This window comes from Harpegnathos saltator, unplaced genomic scaffold (genome assembly GCF_003227715.2).
Source record: "Harpegnathos saltator strain DR-91 unplaced genomic scaffold, Hsal_v8.6 scaffold58, whole genome shotgun sequence".
Classification (NCBI taxonomy): Eukaryota; Metazoa; Arthropoda; class Insecta; order Hymenoptera; family Formicidae; genus Harpegnathos; species Harpegnathos saltator.
Window position 1 is genome coordinate 1,579,090 of NW_020230404.1, and position 22,676 is coordinate 1,601,765.

The 22,676-nt window shown below is 47.0% G+C and overlaps 1 protein-coding gene across 1 annotated transcript in view; it reads right to left on the minus strand.

Annotated features, from left to right (window-relative positions):
• NLG-4 (neuroligin 4) overlaps positions 1–22,676 on the minus strand; it is a 248,452-nt gene that overhangs the window by 180,725 nt on the left and 45,051 nt on the right. Inside the window, exons 2-4 of the mRNA XM_011141664.3 lie at positions 11,195–11,561; positions 7,058–7,461; positions 5,520–5,695 (exon numbers count right to left, since the gene is read on the minus strand). Of these exons, the coding sequence (XP_011139966.1) occupies positions 5,520–5,695; positions 7,058–7,302 (421 nt within the window). The 5' untranslated portion in view covers positions 7,303–7,461; positions 11,195–11,561. The remainder of the gene's footprint in view (positions 1–5,519; positions 5,696–7,057; positions 7,462–11,194; positions 11,562–22,676) is intronic.

Here is a 22,676-nt window from a genome sequence, read left to right on the forward strand (position 1 = left end):
TTCGCACGGACGATGTAAAATTACAACATCCGGGGAAATCTCGACTTTCATTAAAAGATAATTAAATCAGCAGCGAATCGATCCCCTCCTTCATCCTGCCGTCTCTTGCTCGTGGAACTTCCTGAATTATGCAGCGGAATAGGACGAGACAGAAAGAAAGAGGGTGAGAGAGGGAGAGGGAGAGCGTCTCGACTTTAAAATTGTATCGCGAAACAGTCCGAGGGCATAGCCATAGGTATCCTTTTTTTTCCGTCTTATTATAACACCCTTCTCTGCGAGATGAGCAGCCGGTAAAGAAAACACGCCGAGCCGTGTTGAAGTATTTTAATATCTCCGATGCGAAATTAAATGCCGCAGTCTTATATCAGCAGAAAATTTCGACCACGTTTGATTTTTAATTCACCCGGCTTGCGCGAGAAAACGGCGTAACGTTCATGTTGCTTATGTTTAAGTAACGTGCCAGGCGCCTAGATGAGGATAAGTCGAGATAATTCCTCGGTATATCTCTGAAAAATGTCTTTCCCACATTAATTCCCACCGTTTTCCTCTTGAAAATTCTCGAGAGAGACGGAGTGATTTTTCTTTATTATTATAATTTTCCTTCCACATTAACGTTATGTGTATGTGTGTGTGTGTGTGTGAAATTATTAGTATCGTTATTAGCTTGGCAGAAATTTTCGAGTCTCCCTCTCCCTCTTGTATGTCGATTAACAACGAATAGTTTAGGCGGGACCGAAACGCACGCTTGTCAGTCTCAATCGGGACATCGTGTGTAATAAATGACGGTCTATGCACGGTGACCTTCGTTAACCGACGTAATTAATAAAACGATTAAACGGAGCAGCACTCGAGCGCTATTAATCACAGCGACGAGAGCTATTAGTAATGCCTTTTCGGGCCGGAAGTCGGGCGAATGCGCACTCCGCACTTGCGACGTTCTCTTTCACTGAGAAGGGAAGGATGTGCAAGGGTCGTGCGATTTCCCTCGGCTCACCACATTAAATTTCCTGTCGCTGCGTCGCGAGCTAACGCGCGTATAATGTCCTGAAGTTATTTCTGCAAATGCGCCGTGAAATTACGGAAAATTATTTTTCAAACGTATCGCGCGTATCAGCCGCTTAATTCTTCATCCAATTTAACAACGCGGCTTCGCGATAATGAAAAATTCCACCGTTGAATTTCGCCGACTTCTCTCTTTTTGGCCTCCCTCTCTCCCTCTTTCTCTCTCTCTCTCTCTCTCTCTCTCTCTCTCTCTCTGCTGCGCACACGAGCAAAAGTTTCAAGAATGTACACTGTAATCGCGGCGAATTCACTAACTTTTGACAAAAAGTCGTCTGATCAAATTAAGTCGATTACATCGATATTTTCGGAAACCGCAATCGAAGCGAGGAATCTCAACGAACGGCTTGGGTGGAATACTTAAACCTTACTTTCCGCGTGAAGGGAATAAAACATTTGGCGAGATACATCTTTCACCTAAAAAGAAGTGAGGAGCACTCTCCCGCCAAGAGGAGCCGTGAAGGACGAGCGGACCAGGGATCCTTATTCCGAAGTATTCCGGGAGTCGAAACAAATTCCGTGAACTTGGTTGATTCGATTATTAGTTTACGCCTTGAAAACTTGCCTTCTTCTTCTTCTTTCTTTTTCTTCTTCTTTTTCTTCTTCTTCTTCTTCTTCTTCTCCTTCTTCTTCTTCTTCTTCTTCTTCTTCTTCTTCTTCTTCTTCTTCTTCTTCCTCTTCCTCTTCCTCTTCCTCTTCCTCTTCCTCTTCCTTTTTTCACTCTTCATTCCCTCCCACTGTTCTTCCCTTCGACACTTCTACTTCCGCCATATGTTCGATACTCGGCTTTACCTATCGTCACCGGAATTGTGAGTGCAGACGGCCGTGTAATTGCAAGTCTCCCAAGGAAAACGGAAACTTGCTTCGAAGTCGATGAGGGACCGAGGAAGCGGCGACGAAAGGGGGAGGGGTAGCGGAAGTGCCGAGGACGTGCATTAACTGGATCCGAACTTTCGATAGAAATTTCCATTACGTAAGAATCTGGAAGACAATACCGCGCCGAAGGAAATATATACTCTTCACGGTTATCTGGAAACGGTAATTTACGGGGGATCGCGCCGCGAGGACGCAATCGTGAACTTCGTATCATTACTTCATGAACCGTTATCGAACGCGAAGTCGGTTACTCCCAGCCGTTACCTTAATTGCCGATCGCACTGATTGCCAATAAACAGACTGGAAATAACGAAATAACCAGGGATGCCATCTTTTTCAACAATTGATAATTACTGAAGAATAAAAAGCAATCGCTTTTGCCACGCGCACAATGATGAAGGAATTACGGTGATTATGCGGTTGGCCTACTTTCTCAATCGTTAATTCCATTTTCCAAATTACAGAAATCCAGCTTACAGAAATCGCTTCCTTCGCGATTGCTTGTCGTGCAGAAGGATTCCACTGATTTTTATCCTCCCCCGATACATCTCTTCATACAATTTTCTCAATGTTCTTCCTCTTCCATATTTCTGACATTGTTATATACTTGTTGATTGCGCGAAAGAGACAAATTTGATTTACGAGTCGTTGGAACACTTGGCACGCTCATGTCTCGCGTATATCTCAACATTTCAAGTCGATCCGAATACATGCGGATTAACTTGTCGCGGAAAGAGAAAAATCGTCGAGGCCGCGATTGTAAGGACGATTGCCAAAACGGCGAAGGAGCCGGATTATATAGTAGACTCCGCGTCGTAACTTGGCGAAATCTTTACACAGCTCGCAGCAGCAGCAGTAGCAGCGGCAGTGCGGAGATTTCGGCGAGCAATTTCGAGGCAGGTGTCGGCTGCGCGTCAGAAAAATGAAAAATATTCGATAAATCTTCCGCTGTCACATAGCGTACATGCACATGCACACACACACACACACACATACACACACACACACACACACACACACACACACGACACGTACAGGATCTCTCGCTCCCTCTTCAGTTACCAGACGCGGAGGCAACATCGAACAGGGTGGCGGGTACACGCAATATATTTCTCGACGCTGTTGTGCCTCTTCATCTTCAATCCTTTTCATTGCCGCAACCTAACCTGCTTTTCCGCCCTTACACACCTCTCTCGCCGAACTTTCTCTTTCTGTCTACGTCGCGTGGCACCGGTGGAAGCTTTTTATGTCGCCGTGTATGTCGGTCCGAGTGAATAGTGTTTCAATAATCGTATATCATTGAATTTTCCCGGCGAAATAGAAAATTTCGCTTTCCCCGGCGCCTCGCGTTTCTTCGTTCTGCGACTTCCCCGGCCGGAAATTGAACGACAAATGTGGCCAGCTCGTGTTTTCTTTGCCACGAGAATACATACAAACGACGAGATCCCACGAGTATCCGTGACGGGGAAGAAGCTGTCGAAGCCGATGGAATCAATACAGGGATTTTCGACTCGAACAATTGTGCGGACTTGTGAGAGGACTATATCTACACACACGCATATAATGTTTCCTAGACAGAAAAATTTCTAAATTCCCGAAGTCCTTGTTCGCACGAGCAAACCTTGAATCGTTCGTAACAAACGTGATTATTTTTTCACACAAATATTTCCGCGAGAGAATCAAGTCCAGAGGATCTCCGAGCGAAAGAGAAAGAGAGAGAGGAGGGGGAGAGAGAGAGAGAGAGAGAGAGAGAGAGAGAGAAAGAGAGAGAGAGAGAGAGAGCTTCTCGATATCTCCCTCCAAAGAATATCATCCACGTTGGTGCACGTTGGTCAGACTGACTTTAATAATTATCCATCATGCAAATTCTAATTTCCGACCTATCTGGAATGTTCCGCGTGTCTTCCCCGCCAGACGTTGGCTCAGGCGAGGCTCAATATCCCGCACAGTACCCGGGGAAAGTTCAGCTTCAGACGATCCGCGCGAGCCGCCCGCTACATAAGGATCGTTCTCGTGCGGGCATGAGAACGAGGGGCGTGAGGAGGGGGGGGGGTCAACAACACCTATTCCCGGCCGTCATAATTCACGGTGCCTTCCAACTTCGTGGAAAGTTCCCTCAAACTTAGATTAGCGATTCAATTTGGGCTGCCAGTGAATCGCCTTCAAAATCGTTTTTTAATCGGGACACTGTGTAACGAACAAAACGTCCGGCTGCGCCGAAAAAAAGAGAGAGAGAGAGAGCGGCTTTTCCTGCCTCCGGCTTTTCCCGTTTTCCTCACCCCTTCGTTTTGCCACCCCGTTCCCTCGCGGATATTTCCGCGTCACTCATTCATCGCTGCTGACTCGACGACCTACGAAGACGACCGCTTCATCCGCCAATGCTCATTTGGTATTCCGTTTCCTTCATGCTGGGATTCTGTTCTCTTCTCTTTCTCTCTTTTTCCTCGATGAGAAAATTGACACATATATCAGGCTCGTTATTCACGCGGGAAATTTCTCGGAAAAATCAGTATTTCAAGCGTGGCCATTGTTGGAAATGCTTATTTGCCGAGCCTCGCGATAATGGAGCAAGATGAATTCTTGATGCTCTTGTAGAGACTGTTATCAAACGTCTCTTACTTTTAAGATAAAAGAAATGTTGCAGATTCTGACAGTCGCCAGATGGCCAGTGTGAAAGTTCTAATAAACTTCGTGACAGAAAAATGGGCTGAATAATTGTATTAAAAACGACTCGTTTATTCTACCAAAAAATTGCCATAGTTTCGTCTTCAGTGTATTATGCGAATACCACATATTTGCAAATGTTACCATAAAATTGAACCTGTCGAGTCTCTGGGAAAGCCATCGAAACTTTTGCATTTACCCAACGCAATTGAGATAAATGGTGGCTAAATGATAACCACTCTTCGCCATAATATCATTTTCGTGGCACCACTTTGATATTTAGTGATTTAATCTTTCTTACCAAAGCATGCTAACGAGATAAGCAATTTGACGACGACATCGTCGCCCTGGGAATTTCACGTGCGCACGCGACGAAACGTGTGAGTTTCTCCTTTGACGTCCCCAGACCTCGAAATTTGCGGACTCGATATTCGAATTGTCCAATTCGCAAAGTCCGCGATCACTGTGCCTTAATATCCCGTGCGCGAGTCTACATCGTCCGGACGGAAATTTTCCGACGGACTATAATCTAAAAATAGCCGGAAGTCGGGGCTGATTTAAGATCCGCTGCGCGTCGTGTGTGTGCGAAGGAGTAAACGTAGCTTCGCAAGAATCACGTTACAAAGTTCTCTCGAGATAGTGGCGAAAGCATATCGTCTCTCGCCGCGACTCGGAGCCACGGGGAACTTATGCCGGCCGTATAAGGAACTTTCGATATCTGATCGATTGATTTTACTGCAACTTGCCGCCGCGCGTTTCGGCGTATCGGCGCGGAGAAGTATCCGACGTATCTCGCCTGGTCGATAAGGAACGACTTTGTAACCGTCAATCTGTATGTGCGTGCGTGCGCACGTTGGTTACAACCTCGTTGGGGTGCGACTTTCTCTCTTTCTTGCCGGAGGGTTTACGCTTTCACTCACCCATGGCAGGTGCGTAGATGTTCAGGTAGAGGCAGTCCTCGCTCTGGTTGCGCAGATGTGGCAGCAGTCTCTTCAGGTACTCGAGCCTTCCCTTAGGCATTCGCTCGAGCGCTTCCTGCTCGTTCACGATGTCCGGCAGCTTTTGGGGACAGACTGGACCCACCGAATCCGATAATCTGTGGACATCGGAAATCGTTGGTGCGTTATGGCGCGCTGGACCACCGAAGTTTCATCGTGTGGAATACGCGACGCCGTATTATTCGATCAGAACGAACGTCGTCTGGGAGGATGAATGTCTCCCGGACGAATGTTCGCCAGATCTTAATCGGGCCTTAATCCAGCAAACGCGCGGCGTTTGTATCTCGCATATCGCGCGCGGCGCGTCCCGATAGAAGCGATATCTCGCATGATAAACGCCGTGGGAGCGACATTTTCTTCCGGAACGCAGCTCGCGACGTGACAACGTGATAAACTCGTGTCAGCCGCTGTCGCGGAAACCCGTGATTTTTCGGCAATCGCCGAGTCGCAGGGTCGATTTTATAACGGTGATACGACGCGCGCGTTGGCATTCGAGGGATCCGCCGGCGAAAATCTTGGCATAATTTCGGGATGTTGCTCGTAGACACTTGGAGTTACGAAGACTGCACGGTATCCAAAGTATCTCGAGAGAAGATATTGAAGTAGCTCGCGGAGATCGCGCTTGTTATAAAAGTGGAAAGTGGCCGCTCCCGAAACTGATGGGAGGTCGTAGGTGCGCGATCGATCTCGAGTGCGGAAATAAAAATTGATTAGCCTTGTCTCCTGCACCTGAGCGTAATATAATCGTAAATTCTTCTCCTGTCTCGCGTCAGGCAGAATTTCCGGTTGGACTGCGTGGACGAGTAACGATTAGCGACGAGCGGCCTCGATTCGATTTTCTGAAGATCGCTCATCGTCAGTAATGATTCTCACTCGCCGAGAGAGCGGAAAATAATCTAAGGACTTTCAGTCCACGTCGATTCTTTCGACGGTCCGTCGTTTTTAAAAAGTCCCGAGTCGAGAGAAAGGCCTCGCAAATGAGGACTCTCCCTCCCTCTCTCTCTTCTATCGAGTATATTCGAGCGAGACTCGTTACTTGTACCGCGGGTTCTCGTAAGAACCGATCGTGAAAAAAAAGTCTAATTCTCGGCGTCAGTTTCACATTTCGCGCAATTACTACGTCCAAGCGAAGTTTCCACGTTTTAGAAAGTGCTAAAAAATAACGACCCCCGTGTTATTTATTCAACGACGATGGGAGTTACGACCGCCAACGACCGTCACTCTCGCGGTGTAACGACCCCTCGTGCCTTCGTATATGCACCGCGGGAAATTAAACTCCCCACAATTATACCGGTTTCAATCTCGTTGAGGGGGAGCAAGGGACGACGACGGCGGCGGCGACGACGACGACGACGACGACGACGACGGCGTCGACAAGGACGAGGGGAACAGAACAAGACGAACGAGAGTAAGAAAAAAAAAAGTGAAGAGAGAAGTCGAGAGAAAAAGGGAAGGTTTACCTGACTCCCTCCCAAGGACTCGGCGCTCTCGTCGGGGAGAAACGGTTGCTGCCGACCGGCGGTGTGGCGTACGGTATACCGAGGTATACGTCGATCGGCTTGAGGAACTTGTATTCGAAGGACCTCGTGACGCCCTGCACATCGCCGTAGCGTGTCTGCACGATCCGTGGATTGAGCTTGCTCTTGATGGAGAGCGAGAGGGCGGGCGGCGCGATCAGGCAAACGAGTATCAAGAAGAGTTCCATCTTGCCACCCTCCCCTCGCCCGTGCTACCCGCCGACTGATCACGCCCGACACGATCTATCGATCACCTCCGCACGGCTCCGCAACGATCGTTCCTCATTTACGTCCGCGCGATTAACTGCGACCCCGCCGTGCTTCCGCCGTCCCGCTGCTGGCCGCTTCTGGAAATATCACACGAACCGCGCGGCTCCGCTGGATCATTGATTGTCGAACGTGGCCATCGCAGACACGCTCTGTCTTCCTCCATCTTTCTATCCCCCCCTCTCTCTCTCTCTCTCTCTCTCTCTCTCTCTCTCTCTCTCTCTCTCTCTCTCTCTCTCTCTCTCTCCCTTTATCTCCGTTTCTGAAAGCGTGTGCTCGTTACTTCTTTATCTGTGAAATTTATTCCCGATATCACTTGGTGCGATCCATCCGCTCACGGCTGTTTTCGAGACGTGTAATTAATCTACGTCGCCATAAAAATATCCTCGATGATAATTTCGGTGTTATAAATGCCTCTCGGTACGACGAATTCCGGTTACATCGTCGAATGCCTTAATAATAACAGTAACGATAATGATATAATGACGATAAGCCAAATTGAATTCCAATCTCACGTCGACGCGAAATCGAAATTAATTAAGACACGACAAACAAAGCCGCGAATGAGCGCGCTTGTGACGCGCAGAAGACAAAATTTGCGTTCTAACAATGCGGCGGCGGTGGCGGCGATGATCATTAATTAGCACTTGACTCGAGATCGTTGGGACGGTAAGCGAGATTGTAACAAATGGAGAGTTGCGTTTTATTCCGCATGAGCGCCTGTGCGCGGTCACATCAATTAATTTCATGTTTTTGTTAGTTTTAATTTCTCGGCTGCGGCGGTTGCGTGTGTGTGTCGCCGCCGCCGGTTTGGCGACGTATTTATTTAACATGCCGTTCAATTAACTATATCAATATTTAATTAATAGTCGCTGCGGTTCCAGCGATCCCATTGGGAAATGACAATGATATTCAATAAAGAGCAAAAAAATGGATAATTGAATGCATATCACGACTGCGCGGGTAATCGATATTCCGTCGGGGCGGTCTCTCGCGAGGGTGGGCGATTGTAACAGCGCCCTTTATCGCTCCTTCGATTATTAGCGAATTCTAATCTCGCGACAGAAAGTTTCATCCGCGACGCTGATAGGAGATAGAGTAAAATGGCCGAAGGGAAGCAGGATGGGCGGCGAGACCGGGCGACGGGAGGGACGAAGGCGATGGATAAGGGCGTGAGAAGTTAACGGAGTTCGATAAGCGCGAGAGAGGGAACGCTTTCTATGAAAGTCGCGCGTCTGCCACATTTTAGGCGGAAACAAATACGCGGATGTGAGTTAATTAACATGCCGCTTCGAAATCCGGCAAGATCTCTGCGTTCCCGTCGTAAGATATATTCGCGCTTCTGCTTGGCACGCACTACGTTACTCTTATCTGGACTAAAATGGGAAATTATACATCTTTTTGTTAATATAGTAGGTTACATTGCATTATATATATATATATATATATTTATCGACCTTTGGAAACTTCAAAATTATTAAATTAACAAAAGTTAGGGCACTATTACAGTAATATATTCTTGATAGTTAATAAAGTAAAAAAGTCTAATACTATTTTTACTTTCGACGAATAGTTAGCGAGATATCGTAAGTTAAATGTTGAGAAAGTTACCAAGTTTTCCTTAAATATTTCAAAAAATATTAGGCAAATAAGAAAATGTTTCAGACAAAAGTTGTTAAAATTAATTGGTAGAAAAAGAAGATATAATAAAAAATTGGGCTTTCTATTTAAAAAAATTAAATTGACCTTCAACTGACCTTGGAAATGCCCTCCAAATGAAAAACTGATAATGCCATTCTCTTTCCCCTTCGAAATCACGGAACACGTGTTTTAGCTTTTTTTAATATCTTTAATAGTTTTTTTAATATATTTCATAGTTTTCGAGATTTTTTACCTATTACGTTTGAAATTTAGCACCCTGTATATATTTGCTATGTAACCTACTTTAAACAAATATTATGCAGGAAATGATATTTCGAGCGAAAATTACTCGCGCCGGATATATAGAACCGAATTCAACCTTGGGAACTCAGCGAAAAGCGAAAGTTTCGCGCTATACATACACAGATCGCAAACTGTTACACAATATTATATTAAACTATCGCGTATTGAACAGAGCAAAGCGAGGCGCGACAAGTGCGTTTCCGCGACACCGAACCTGACAGTTGCGTTTGGTCCGACAGATAGACAAACAGAAAGTTCTCTCCCCGTCGCGCGTTCGCTGGAGAATGCGGTGACGTTGGGTGCTTGAAATAATTTCGCATTCCATCGGCGGAGTTCTCGACGCTGCCGTAAAATCGTCACGGTGGTGGTGAACATAAAGGGAACGCGAGTCTACACGCAAAAATTAATCACGTCCCGGCGTAATTATCGCGCCTCAAACTTGCTCCGTCGCGCGCTAAGACTACGAAAGGGACCAAAGTTCCTATGTGCAAACACAGAAAAAACGACATACAGATGGCCGCAACGCGGAATGGCTGCAAGGGGTGGCGGGATAACGCTAGAAAGAGGGGTTGGGAGAAGTGCGGGCGGGAGTAGGGGATAAGTGAGTGCACTCGTACGTGGAGCCATTATGGAAATCAGTACTTATCGGCCTCAGAGAGAAGGAAATTCAACGCCACGTAACGGCGTCACGTTTTCCTCGTGATCCACGTGGCGGAGAAAAAGGAGATAAGCTGTTTCGGTTCCGTCAGCCGTCCCGATAATTTCTCTTCCTTGTCAATGATGCTAACCTTCTTGCCGCGAATCCGTCCTATCGATCCGCGAATCGAAGGCGTGGCGATAATTCTCTCCGAGAAAGGGCGGATAATAAAAGTGGCATCGGAAAAATGTAGATCTAAATTTAATTTCGCATTAATGTCAATTTGATTCGACGGATTTTATTGTTGGGATATTTAACGCACACAGCGGACCGAGGACGGTGTATAATTTGAGGAAAATTGAGAGCTGTTTGCTGCAAAACCGCATACACCAACGCGAATTCGTGAGCTTTAATTTCTAAGAGTGTGGCGCGTTGAAAATAAAGAAAAGTTGGCGGGGTTAAGAACAGAGAGAAAATACACGAATATGGAGCTCGCACACACGTGTGTCTGAAGAAATTACGGCATATACGGGGAGGAATATAATTAATTGCATGGAGCAGTTTTCACAAACATTAATTGAATTAAGTGGCGTTTTAGTGATATTCTGCTTCCGGATAAAAATGTGCAATCAATTTTATATTTATATATATATATATATATATAATAATTATATATATTCTAAGATTATTTTAATTAATGTTTATGAGAAACATGCGGAAATTATTTTATATTAAGATAATCATTTTAGTAAAGCTTCATCTTACCTTGAAAAAATGACAGCCTCGCAGCTTTCAAAACTAATGTTTATCACCACCTTCTGATAATAATGACATGATATTCGTGATAACGCTGTTATTGACAAAGAAGAGGCCGACAAACAAGATGAGAAAGCAAACTCGCACACGCATCGTTGCACTTTCAGGACGCGAGAAAACAAAGGAAAAGCGGGAAATAATCTTCGCCTGAAGCATAAATTGTTTATCTTAAACTACGATTTTAAAACATTCCAATTTCAAAATGAGGGAAAATTACATTATTTGAATAAAGATGAAATTTCCCATTTTAATAGTAATCCGCCGATCATTCAACCGGAGAAACGAGTAGAAAGAGACAAATGGAGGAAAAGGAAAGGGAAAAAGGGAGGGGAAGGAGAAAAAATCACACGTTGATTAAGTCGGTGATTTATTCGATTGTGTAATATTTAATATCGCCTTCAGCGATTAACGCTTACCATTCGTGCGGGTCATGGACCTCGGCTGGCTCCTCCGTCTTTCTGCGACTTGCCGGATTATCGAAGTGCAACGCGGTCTTAACTCGAAAACTTCCCTGACATCTTCTTCTCATGCGCTCATTCGTTAAAGATTCATCGATCACTCATCGCTTCCTCAGCCTAAGTACTCGTTATCATCTCGCATATTCTAGGCGCAACTCAAGCGCGTCATTTGCAAGTTAAAATTCGCGAAACTCCCCACATTACACTGTCCACGTCTCGTGGACTAATTTGTACAATCTACGATTCTTAATTTTTCTAAGCTAATAATCGATTAAATTTGGAATGAACTGCAATCACACAGGTGCCGAACGTCGCTCGCAGTATTCTGTAACATAAAACAAACGAGCGTATAATTAATATTTGCCTAAGTGTAAAAGTGTAATATCTTGTAGAAATTTCTTTATGTTTCTTTCGCTAAATTTCTCACGTTCTTCAATGCGTGGTGTTGTATATTTACTCGATCGTTCATTCGTTTATTTATGCGAGTACGCTAATTTCACGCACAACATCTAAATTTACAGCTTAGGGGGGGAGCAATTATCGTAATCAAGAAAATATTGACACATATCAATATAGTACGGTCGTTTGCTCCAGCGTACTTGGTTGTATCATTATTTACAGAAAACAAGAGAAATTAACATAAGGTTATTAATAACATCATAGAGAGATTATGATAATTATATGACAATAAACTAAATTACTAAATCACCTCGTTAATAAATTACCAAATCAGTTGAGAATATTGTTCACGATTGAATGGCTCCCATTAACCCTCTTTGTTAATTATTAACAAATTGAATCACACCAAATTAGTCTGCGATTTAAAATCAAAGGACAATCGGGACGCGCAATGGCGGAGATTTTATTTATAGTTCTTCTTTTTTTGGAAATTCCTCGGGAGAGAATGTCGCGTCGGCTAAACAACGAGAAAACATTGAAATGCGAACGAAACATATCGTAGGAATATCGAGAAAACGTGGGAGCATTTTGGTGAGAATTGATGCGGCAACAACTGAAAGTAGCACTAATTTTCAAGAACTTATTTGTGCATTCTCACTCGGCAGGTATATACTGCAAACTCACTCGCTCGCTCGCTCGCTCGCTTTCTTCCAATTTAATGCGTTCTACGTTTCCTACACAGCCAGTTATATCCTGCCTAGTTTAACTCATTTTATTTGCAAATTGAACTTTAATTCGTACTAACTAATTCATCGCGTCTTAAAGCAACTTTATATTATCTACTTTCCCTATTTACTCCTCCGAAACATTTTCTCGCTTTTCTGTATTTCTCCTTCGTCGGCCCTCTCCTGCCCCTCTGCTGCCATATTGTCTTTATAATTCATCTTTGCGCTCTCTTCTCTCTTCTCGCTTCTTGTTCTCTTCTTTCTCTCCTGTCCCTTTTCTTCCATCCTTCATGTACATTGTAATGTATACTAGGATTAAAAGGGTCAAAGCCGACGTTTAATCAACCGAGAAAGAGGACGAAGGAGAGAGGGGAGGAGAAGAGAAAGAGAAAGAGAGAGAGAGAGAGAGAGAGACAGACAAGAAAAGAGAATGAAAAAATCCCGAGGAATCCGGGTCGAAATTTTCGAGTGAATTAAAGCCGATGCGCGAGCGAAGCCTAAAAGAGAATAAAGACGAGAATTAAATATGAAGCTCGCGGAGGAGGGCTTTAATTCTCGACAAGGCGAATTTTCAATCCGACGGTTCGAGAAGCAACTTGTAAAGCCGAGAGAGAGAGAGAAAGAAAGAGAGTTCCCTTGAACCTTATCCGCCCCATTGTCTTGTATGAAACCGATGTAATACAACACTCGCTATAATGTCGCGCGGACGCCTGGTTGGAATCCGCGTCGGTTGTGCGAAGAAAGACGAGACTGGAATTCGATTATACGAAAGGACCATTCTCAGCGGGGCCGGGCCCTTGCAACCGTGCGGCCGTGATGGCCGGGCTATTTTAGCGATAGCGGAATGCCACCGTCGCCGTGGACAGTGCGACGCGAACAATTATTACGACTTGGCAAACTCCACAGGCAGTCTCTGCCGGGCTCACAGATACAACTTGGCAACTTCCGTAGCGCACATAAACACAACTCCCTTTCTCTTCCCTCCTCTTTCTCGCGCTCTGTCTTTGTCTCGCTCATCGCCTCGCTGTGGCATAAGTCGAGCTTCAGGAGCGCGCAACGCGTTGTCCTGCGGATTCGTTTAACATCCCGGCTAACTATATTCAAAGGACAAGCAACACGGATAATTGGTACGCTATACCGTGTCGCATGTAAACGGCACGTTTGTTGGTTAATTCGCACCCGAGGACGAGATGATTCCAATCGCCGGAGATACGAGCGCGGGATTCTTGCGCGGCCCGAACTTCCGGGCTTAATGCCGTCGTTCGCGAAAATTGCGCGAACTGTGTTAATTTAACTCCCGGGTGTGGTGGTGAGATCGGGGGAGGAGGGGGCGATGCGGAAAGCACGCGAACGTAAATGAGGGAGAGAGGAGTTGGCGGTTTGCGGACGGACAGACGACAATCCAGCGACCGAAGAGAGAAGAACATCCTGCGTGACCCCGGCGTTCCGATCCTGCAGGATCCGGGGGAGAGACGCCTCCAGCATGCGAGCGACATTCCATTGCGAGGTGTCACTCGCTGATCCCCCCACAAAAGATATGGCTTCCTTCTCCGCGATTCGCGCCTGGCCTGCCGGCTCATATTTACTCAATGCGATTGCCGCTTCTTGCGATTCGCCTTCGTTCGCGACTCGTCCGGTCCGGCAAGCGGCCGGGTTGACGCAGCCAGGTCGGGACGCAGCATCGCATCTGGGGTGCATCCGTAGGAGAGGATGCGCAGCGACAGGATGACAGGTGCAGAAAGACGCGCGGCAACGGCAGCAGCGAGCGAGCATCAGAAAGCTATTCACGACGCGGCGCTTTCTTACGGGATTGACAGCAAGAAAAGGGACTGTGTGTATCTCGCGGAAGCACGCAACGCGCGGAAGAACTCCATTTCTGCCATATTTCTCGCACAATGCCGCGAAATTGACTAGCCAGAAAATGCGGCGTTTCACGCGGCTGATGCTGCGGCCGGGGGCGGATGAGCGGGCGGGGAGGGGGGGAGGAGGCGGGGAAGCGAAGAGGACCCAGGAGACCATGCCACCATCGAGCAGCAATTCCATCCTCTCTGTGGCCGATCGATCGATCGAATCGATGTACACCAATACGCCCCGGACGAGTGTATATACAAATGCGCCACCTTGTAGCTGCCTTCCGGCGATTTAACGAAATTCCGACTTGTATTTCACCGGACGTTGCTCCTCTGAAAACGCGCGGCTGCCCGGCGTTCTAACTTCGCCGTGTAATTTCTTGATTCGCTGGTAAATATTAAACGCGCGGACAGCCCGATTCTTACAGCTCTCGCGGCCGTGCACTGCGCTTCGTCCAGTTGTAATTTCTGATTTAATGGTGAAGAAAAAAACTCCAGGCCGGATATTTCTCGGAAATACGCTAATCTTCGGAGCGCCGAAGGCACGAGGGATCTCCACGTTTGGGAGTTGGAAAGGTTCCCTGGCGTGGAGTAGTCTGAGAAGGACGACGCATGAGAGCGGTCCGGCTCGTGTGAATTTTTAGTAGCAATAACCGGGAATTTTCCAGCCAGACCGAAAGCTAATCCTCGAGTTTAGCTAAGATTGTTAAATTGTCCTGGCTGAGGGAACTGGCCAAAAGCCAGACCGAGACGTTCGATCTCAATTTACGAAGCGGGTTTGTTCTAATTAGCGTAAAATATTCAAGCATCTCCGGTCGCGCCGGCTCGCCTCACTTCTTCCAAATGTCTCCGCCCCGAAATACTTCTGAACCGCGAGCGAAGCCGACGAGATTAAATATCGGCCATAATCGGGGCGCATAGAACGGCCCGGCGCGACGGTACGAACCGGGTCCATGGCGGGGTTCTCAGGACAAGCATTCATTTTCAGAAAGATGCGGACGCGGCACGCTAATTTCCGCATGAAACATTCGTGGGAATTCTGGGCGGTGGCCAAAGCGTGCGTATAAATAATGCCAGCTAAATGGAAAATTCCCCGCGGGAATTCCGCGTCTCTCTTGGCGGGGGAACTAAACCAAATCCCCGGCACAAGATTTTTCGAAAATGCGACGCAGCTGCGGCTGCACCGAGCGAATTCTCTTCATAATTCCCCTCAGTCCTTCGCCGTGCCTCTCGCACCCCCCAACGCGCCAGCTCTACCCCCGCGCTTATCTTTCTTCTGGCCCGCTTTCGAGTTTCCTCTGTACACCGAACGAAGACAAATAACTCGCGGCTTGTTTGTTGCGCCGCGGTCGTTTCTTCCCGGAAACGGAAGGAACGTCGGCAGACCACCTGGGGGATCCGAGTGACCTGAGGTAGCGCTGAGGAGCCTTGGCGTTATAGAGTTATAGATCGCGCTGCTGCGAGAAATAACAGCGGACTCTGTAAGGGGTTAAAGCGCGTGGAGGTGGCGTTCCGCCGGAGAATTGCCGTGGAATCGCCCGAGTTGAAAGTCCACTATCGAGGACGGCGTGTTATCTCATTGCCGTGCTTCTTTCCCGCGATGTCGATTGGCTATCTCGACTTCGACACGTGTCGCGATTTCCTCCGGCGGCTCTCGAGAGTGATGGTCTGCCGTCGCGGAGGAATCGGGTACGCTGGCGCTCTCGATGGCGATTAAACGCCCCGCAAGGATACGTGTAATGTTTACATTGTAGAGAATGTTGATTCGACGGATAACGCTAGTCTGTCGAGCGCGCCCAGTCGGCTGAAAGTCACACGGCCCCGGGGACAAAAACATACGCGCGTATTGCTGAGCGATCATAACAGTCCGCGGCGCGAAGATAAACGGATCGGAAAATGTCGCGTGTGATTTCCGATTTTTCCCTTTTGCTTTCCAGCTCGGCCGAAGCATGCGTGAAACGCCCGTGTTATTTCACGCGTGTGTCCATCGTGCCGCGGTCGTTTTGAGCAATGGCAGCATTTTTGAGTCCCGAAGGTGAATGCCGTTTTGCATCCTCATTATTTCGACAAACAAATACGCAGTTTTGAGCCGTCCCATTATTGATGTATCTCATCTCTTCATATTACTGATCGGAAAATTTACTTTCTGTTTCAGATCTGACGGAGCTAACGGCCGTACGTCGGGCGCGGTTGCTGCGAAAACAATTTTGACGGAAGCGAATGCCGCACCGGAGGATCCGGTTCGGGCCAAGCAGGATCGGCTGGAAGGTAATTAAAAAATTTTCCGTGCCCTCGCTTGTAATCCTTTGCGATCGAGATTCGGGATATAATTATCTGACTAAAAGCATCGAGTCACATCGATCACAAAGCGCTCATAATCGAAATAACGTATATTGTATTGATATCGCGATGCAGAGAATGTTTATTTGATGGGCAAGAGTAACGTAACGGTGTTCCAAGACGTGTTTTGCCAGATGAGGAGGTCCCGTGGCCTCGGGACTAACATATACTCGTATAAGTACAAATTGCCGAAACTGATCATAATGTGCTGTTCGTAACGCGCCGGTAACCGGATAGAGAGAGAGAGAGAGAGAGAGAGAGAGAGAGAGAGAGAGAAAGACATCGCGCGCGATTCTCGATTTTTTCAATTTGCTTGAAAAGATTTGTTGTGCATTTTTTCTTTTTTTTTTTTTTGAGCAAAGCTAATATATTGAAATCCTAAAGGTGACTACCGTTTTCCGTCTTCATTCGGAAGAGAAATGTATGGCTTCGGGTCTCTCTCTCTGCCTTTAATATGTTTGCATCTTTTCATATTACTAACCGGGAAATTTACTTTTTGTTTTAGATGGAGCTGGTGGAGGCGCAATATTCGAGGAAGCGGATGTGCCGGAACCGGAGGATCCGGTTCGGGCCAAGCAGGATCGGCTCGAAGGTAATTTTCTAAATTTCTCTGGCATTTTCTTGCGAGCCTTCGCGATCGAGAGTTGGCCCGACATAATTGCCCGACTAAAAAGCATCGAGTTACAACGACCGCAAAGGCTTAAAACGCTCGTATCCAAGCGTAATTTTCAAGCCATTAACTTGGATCGTATCTAATCAGCCGTGTTACGTTTTTTGTTTCAGATTCGTAGCAGAGAACGTGGCCGATCCTGAGCTGCGTTGGCGTTCGGTGAGTCAGGAACAAAGATTTACGGTGGTGGTTTCATTGGCGGTTGGGTGGGCTTTATAAAAAAATCAATGCGATTTACTGAATTTGTAGATTTTTGCATGTATACACTGAGAGAAAAAGCATGGTTAATTTTACTACACTTCAGTCTCATAGTTTTACCGTGGCAGCGTTGACTGCAATTGGCCATTTTTCCAATTATGATTAATTCTCTGTGCGACTACAGTCACAAATATCAAACACTTTTCTCTCAGAGTCGGGTTTTGTTCATCGAGATGCATCGTTTGGAATGATTAAGGGACAATTTCTTTGAATAATCGTCTTATTTGCGTGGCGACATATCTAAATTATTAGATACTTTTTTTTCCTCAAGATACAGAAATTCCTCATAATTTCCTTTCAAGTTTCTATAATTTATTAACATTCACTACACTTATCTGCAAGTATAAATATTTTGGCATTTATTATATTTGGTTGAAGATACGCAATTATTCGACGGAACTAACCGTTCGATATGATTCTCTAACTGTTTCAAGCGATGTAAAGTACGCAGCAGAACTGAGCACCCATATTGTGCACCTATATTGTGCACTCGAATAGTGCTCTCGAATTGTGCACCAGATTTGCGCATCAGAATTGCGCTACCACACGCGGAATTCGCGATTATTTCGCCAGCGAGAAACTTCTCTATCGTCGTAATTGCCAGTTTTTTTAATTCTCGCGACGTCGCTTATAGAGCCGCTTGAGCCCAAGTGGCCGTTAAATTGGATACGTATGTTTTCGTTATTTTTACCAAGAATTAGCATTTTTTCGCGAGGAAAGGAGCTCGTTTGTAGAAGAAGCACAATCGTCCGCGGCTCGGTATATTTTCTTTTTTCCCCTCTTGGTTTTCTCGAACGCGACATAGTTTTCGGTTTCATGGTTTACTTATATGCGACTCGCGAGTGCAGTGAAGTGAAATGAAGTGAGTGAAGTACGGTCGACGTGGGACGGCGACTGGACGCTACTCTGGAGGTCGGCTGTTGAGGAGGCTGGACGTTGAAAAGTTGGACGCTGGACCTGGACCGCTGGACGTCGAGGGATGTCAGCGCGCAATGGTGAGAGCGCAATTTAAACGCTCACACAGCGTAATATCACGTAGTGCATGCAATTTCATATATAAATCGCATTGATTACCCACCAAATATCACTGTGCGAAAATACGAGGTTGGTCTTAAGAAAGAATCAGACAGATCAATAGCGCGCGTAGGATAATGCACCTTTAGTGTCTAATAATTAAGAGACGCGGCAAAGTGTTAATCGAAAGTCTAAAAGCGGTAACAATGAAAGTTTATCGGCGAGATTGAATTTCGGGTAAAAAGGGAAATCGTAAACCGAGATGTAAACTGAATACCTGAATCTTAGCAAGCCAACGCTGTTCTAATTGATTTATGTGCAATTAATCAATCATAATCCTGAATAATGCGCAAAGTGCGCTCGCACGGACAATCGGCTATGATCTCAAGTGAAATTCTCAACGTCTCGCGCGAGATGGAGGAAGAGCACAGGCGTCGGTGCTCGAAGAAGCACCTCGAGATCTGAGCTCGCCGCGTTGGAACTTGAAAATCCTGTCTAAGAACTCGAGCACGCAAATTTCCTTCGAATACGCGGAGGCTCTCCGTACATGTGGTAGTGGTCGATTTAACGTAAATACCGAAGGATTCGCGTAACTTTGTTAGCACACAGTCACCGCGAAAGTTTCGCGAGAGGCGGTGGTAGTAAGCACCTTCCTGTTCGGGGCCTCCCTAAGCGGCGATCGGGAACCACCCTTAGTCAGCCAATGGGGATACGAGTATACGGCCGCAACATTTTCCAGGAAGCCCGCTGTCTAAGCCCGCCGAATCCAATTCGCGGAACAATAAGGGCGAACTTAGCCGGCTTCCCTGGATACCACGTACCTACCCGCGAAACTGCGACCCAGAATGGATACGGGAGGATATTATCCTTCTTCAATTTTCCCTCGAATCCCCTTCGCTTCTTTCGCACCCCCCTCCGACTCTTCGCCGCCGAGGACGAGATTACTTTGCGGTGAAGAATGAGGATCCGCACGGTGGGGTTACTTCCGGCGCGATGCCGCCTGATCCTCGACTTTCTGGTCAATTGTTCGCCCTCCGCTGCCCCCCTCCCCCGTTCGCAATCTCATAGGTCTCCAAACTCTCCGCCGCTAACTCCAGCTGATCGAATCGGCGGTACAAATCGCAGGGTGCTCCGGCTGCTACGCGATCCGCGATCGAAAGCGAACCTCCAATTCTCGCTTGTTGTTTTGTTGTTCTCCTTGTTTTTGTTTTCCGCACGGATAAAATCACTCTGCTATCGGAGCTAACTTTATTGCAATTTTTGGAATAAATCGACGGGACAATAGTAGGCGTTCTCTCCCTCTCTTCCTCGCTCTCGCTCTCGCTCTTGCTCTCTCTCTCTCTCTCTCTCTCTCTCTCTCTCTCTCTCTCTCTCTCTCTCTCTCTCTCTCTCTCTCTCTCTCTCTCTCTCTCTCTCTCTCTCTCTTTCTCTCTCTCTCTCTCTCTCTCTCTCTCTTTCGGAGATGGAAACAGGAGGCCGACGTGACAGGAATTTATCCGCTCGTCAGGAACGACCGACCGACCGACCGAACGACCGGTCGGCCCGAGTACAGTCCTATTTATTTGGCTTGGCCATGAAAAATGTCCAGCTGGCCCTTCCGCGCTTCCAGTTTAATCCACGGTGCCCCGATTAAACTGTCACGTGATATTAATCTGCCACTTGTTTGCACCTATGTCAGTGAGTACAAGTTTGGAAATGGAATTGACGAGCAATCGGGGACTATTTTTTCCAATTTGTCACTCCAATGACAGGGAGCGCATCAGCGCTCCGGGGATGAATTATTTCCTAACGTATAACGCACGCACGTCCGCCGCGCGTTCTAACGGTCCTCGAAAGCTCGCACCGCTCGCGGAACCTCGTAGCTGCGCGTCTCGCCGTGTCGATCTTGAAATGCGGCAGCGGAGCGAAAGCGCGCGCTGGAGTCAGCCGGACGTACCGGAGTGGTGTAATTACGGCGAAAATGAGTCGGTCCTCACGCACAAACGGTGAAAAGGAAATTGGTCGTACGCGCGGCTGAGTCGCTTGGAAATGCACGAGAGACGCGCCTTCCTGCGCACTTTCAACTCGATTTATCCGTAACAGCTATCGTGTCCGACTCGGAGAGCCGTCGTGACGCTGGACATTTGACGCGAGTCCCGTGTGCGTCCGAGTACATACTTATAAAAAATTGAGAGAGCGGAATCGAGAGGACGGAGAATATCGCTTGACTCTGTCCGCAATATCAGGCGCGCTCGCGCAAATGCGCGCCGTGCCGTTGTATTCATGATTTAATATTGGCGTAATCGCGATGGGGCTCTCAAATATCGAAGAATCCGCGTCTATATTTGATGCACTTACACACGCCCGTGTGTGCGTGCGTGTGTACGCGCGCGCATTTTGCACGTCGGGTTTCGTTCGAAATCGCGAACAGTTCTGCACAGCTCTGCTTCTGTCAGCCATTATCTGGGTCGAGCCACGATTAGATCCCGGAAGCGGGATATCTACGGACGCGGTATCAAATATTGTGCGGTCAAACATTCACGGTACGTTGCATCCGGAGCAGTTTGAGTTTGGATTTCGGCTGTGATAGCGCCCGGCCGAATTAACTCCGTGCTTATCGCGTCTCGATGCCTTCGTCTCGGCGTTGCCGGCGAGAGGCGTCGTCCTCCTCGCGCCGAACGTAAACCCGTATGAGCCAATCATCCTTAAATCCGCGGTTCTTTAAGGGAAATGAAAGGAATGACGTTAATGCTGCATGTCAATGTTGTAACGTAAGATTGCCTTCGGTGTGCGCGTATGATTGTCTCTCTCTCTCTCTCTCTCTCTCTCTCTCTCTCTCTCTCTCTCTCTCTCTTTGATGGTAATAGTAGCGAAGTAGCAAGCCAGTTCATTGTGCTGAAACGAGCGTGGAAATAGAGACGGCCTGGAAACGTGTCGGAAAAAAGCCCGCGGATAGCAGATCCGCGCCAGATGATAAAAATGTTGAAGATTAAAGATATTATACGGAGAGTAATATTAAAGTAAGATGACGGCTGATTAAAAGCGAAAAAGACGCAAAAAAGCTCACTCGACATGTTGCGGCGCGACGTATCTTAGAGACGCATTCGTAGCTTCGCAGGAATCAAGCATGAAGATAAATGAAAGATAAGCCAAAGAGAAGCTAAATTGAATTAGGTACGTCTCGCGTCTTAAGGCTTCTGTGTTCAGAGTCTGAGATATGAATCAAAGTCTCAGACTAATGACGTTAATACTCGAATACGCTTGATACCGTCGCTCGTGTGTGCCTCAATGTTTCGCCGGGAGACCGCTTTCTAATTAAAATCCCGCACGCGCGCGCTTGGGACGCCGCCGAATAACGCACGAACGCGTGTTGAAGACGTGTTGGATCTATATTTTCCGTATCTCGAGATTAATGTTGGAACATCGCGACGTGACTCGTGCCTCCCATTGAAATGCTGCTCCGGAGGTGCGTCGCGATTCGGTCCGGGATTAAGAATTAGATTTTCATATTCCGGCCCGGCCGATTCCCCTTTTTGACGGCGCGATTTTGAAATCGCGATTCCTTACATCCTGAATTTCAGATGTCGGGCTTCCTTAGTTCCTGCGACGTTTAAACGCCTGAGTGCATGGAGCCTTTGATCGAAGAGAGCGTAGCTCGTGAATTTTAAACGAATTTCTTTTATTATTTCGCCGGGCGAAATAGACTCGGGACTTTTCTCCGGAGCGAGAAAAAGGGAGGGTAAAACTTGACAGAGCGTGTGCACGACAAAAAAAGGTCTAACTTTTGAAGTCGAATGGAAATAAGACAGCGGGCTTATCAAAGGACCGCACTCTTCAATCGCCCTCGAAGTTGCGATTCGCCAAGGCCGCCGATCGATACTTCGATATAAGCCGGGCTTACCTTACGCGTCGCCGAATGCCTCGCAATACACTTTTGTATGCACGAGGCAATGTAAGTCCAGGAACTTGCCCATTCACTCGTTTTGCAATAATAATATCCATTCACGATATTTATTTCGAGGCACCGCGATATTCACGCAAAAATTCCCAATTCCCAATTTTCGTCTTTTTTCGGCCTAATTTTCCGCCTTTATAAAAATACGATCTTATCTAATATCTTATTCCTCGCGCTTTTACAATATCGTGCGGTTAAACGATCTCTCGTTTACCAGGTTTTTAATTAAATTTTGGAGCGAGGTGAAAAT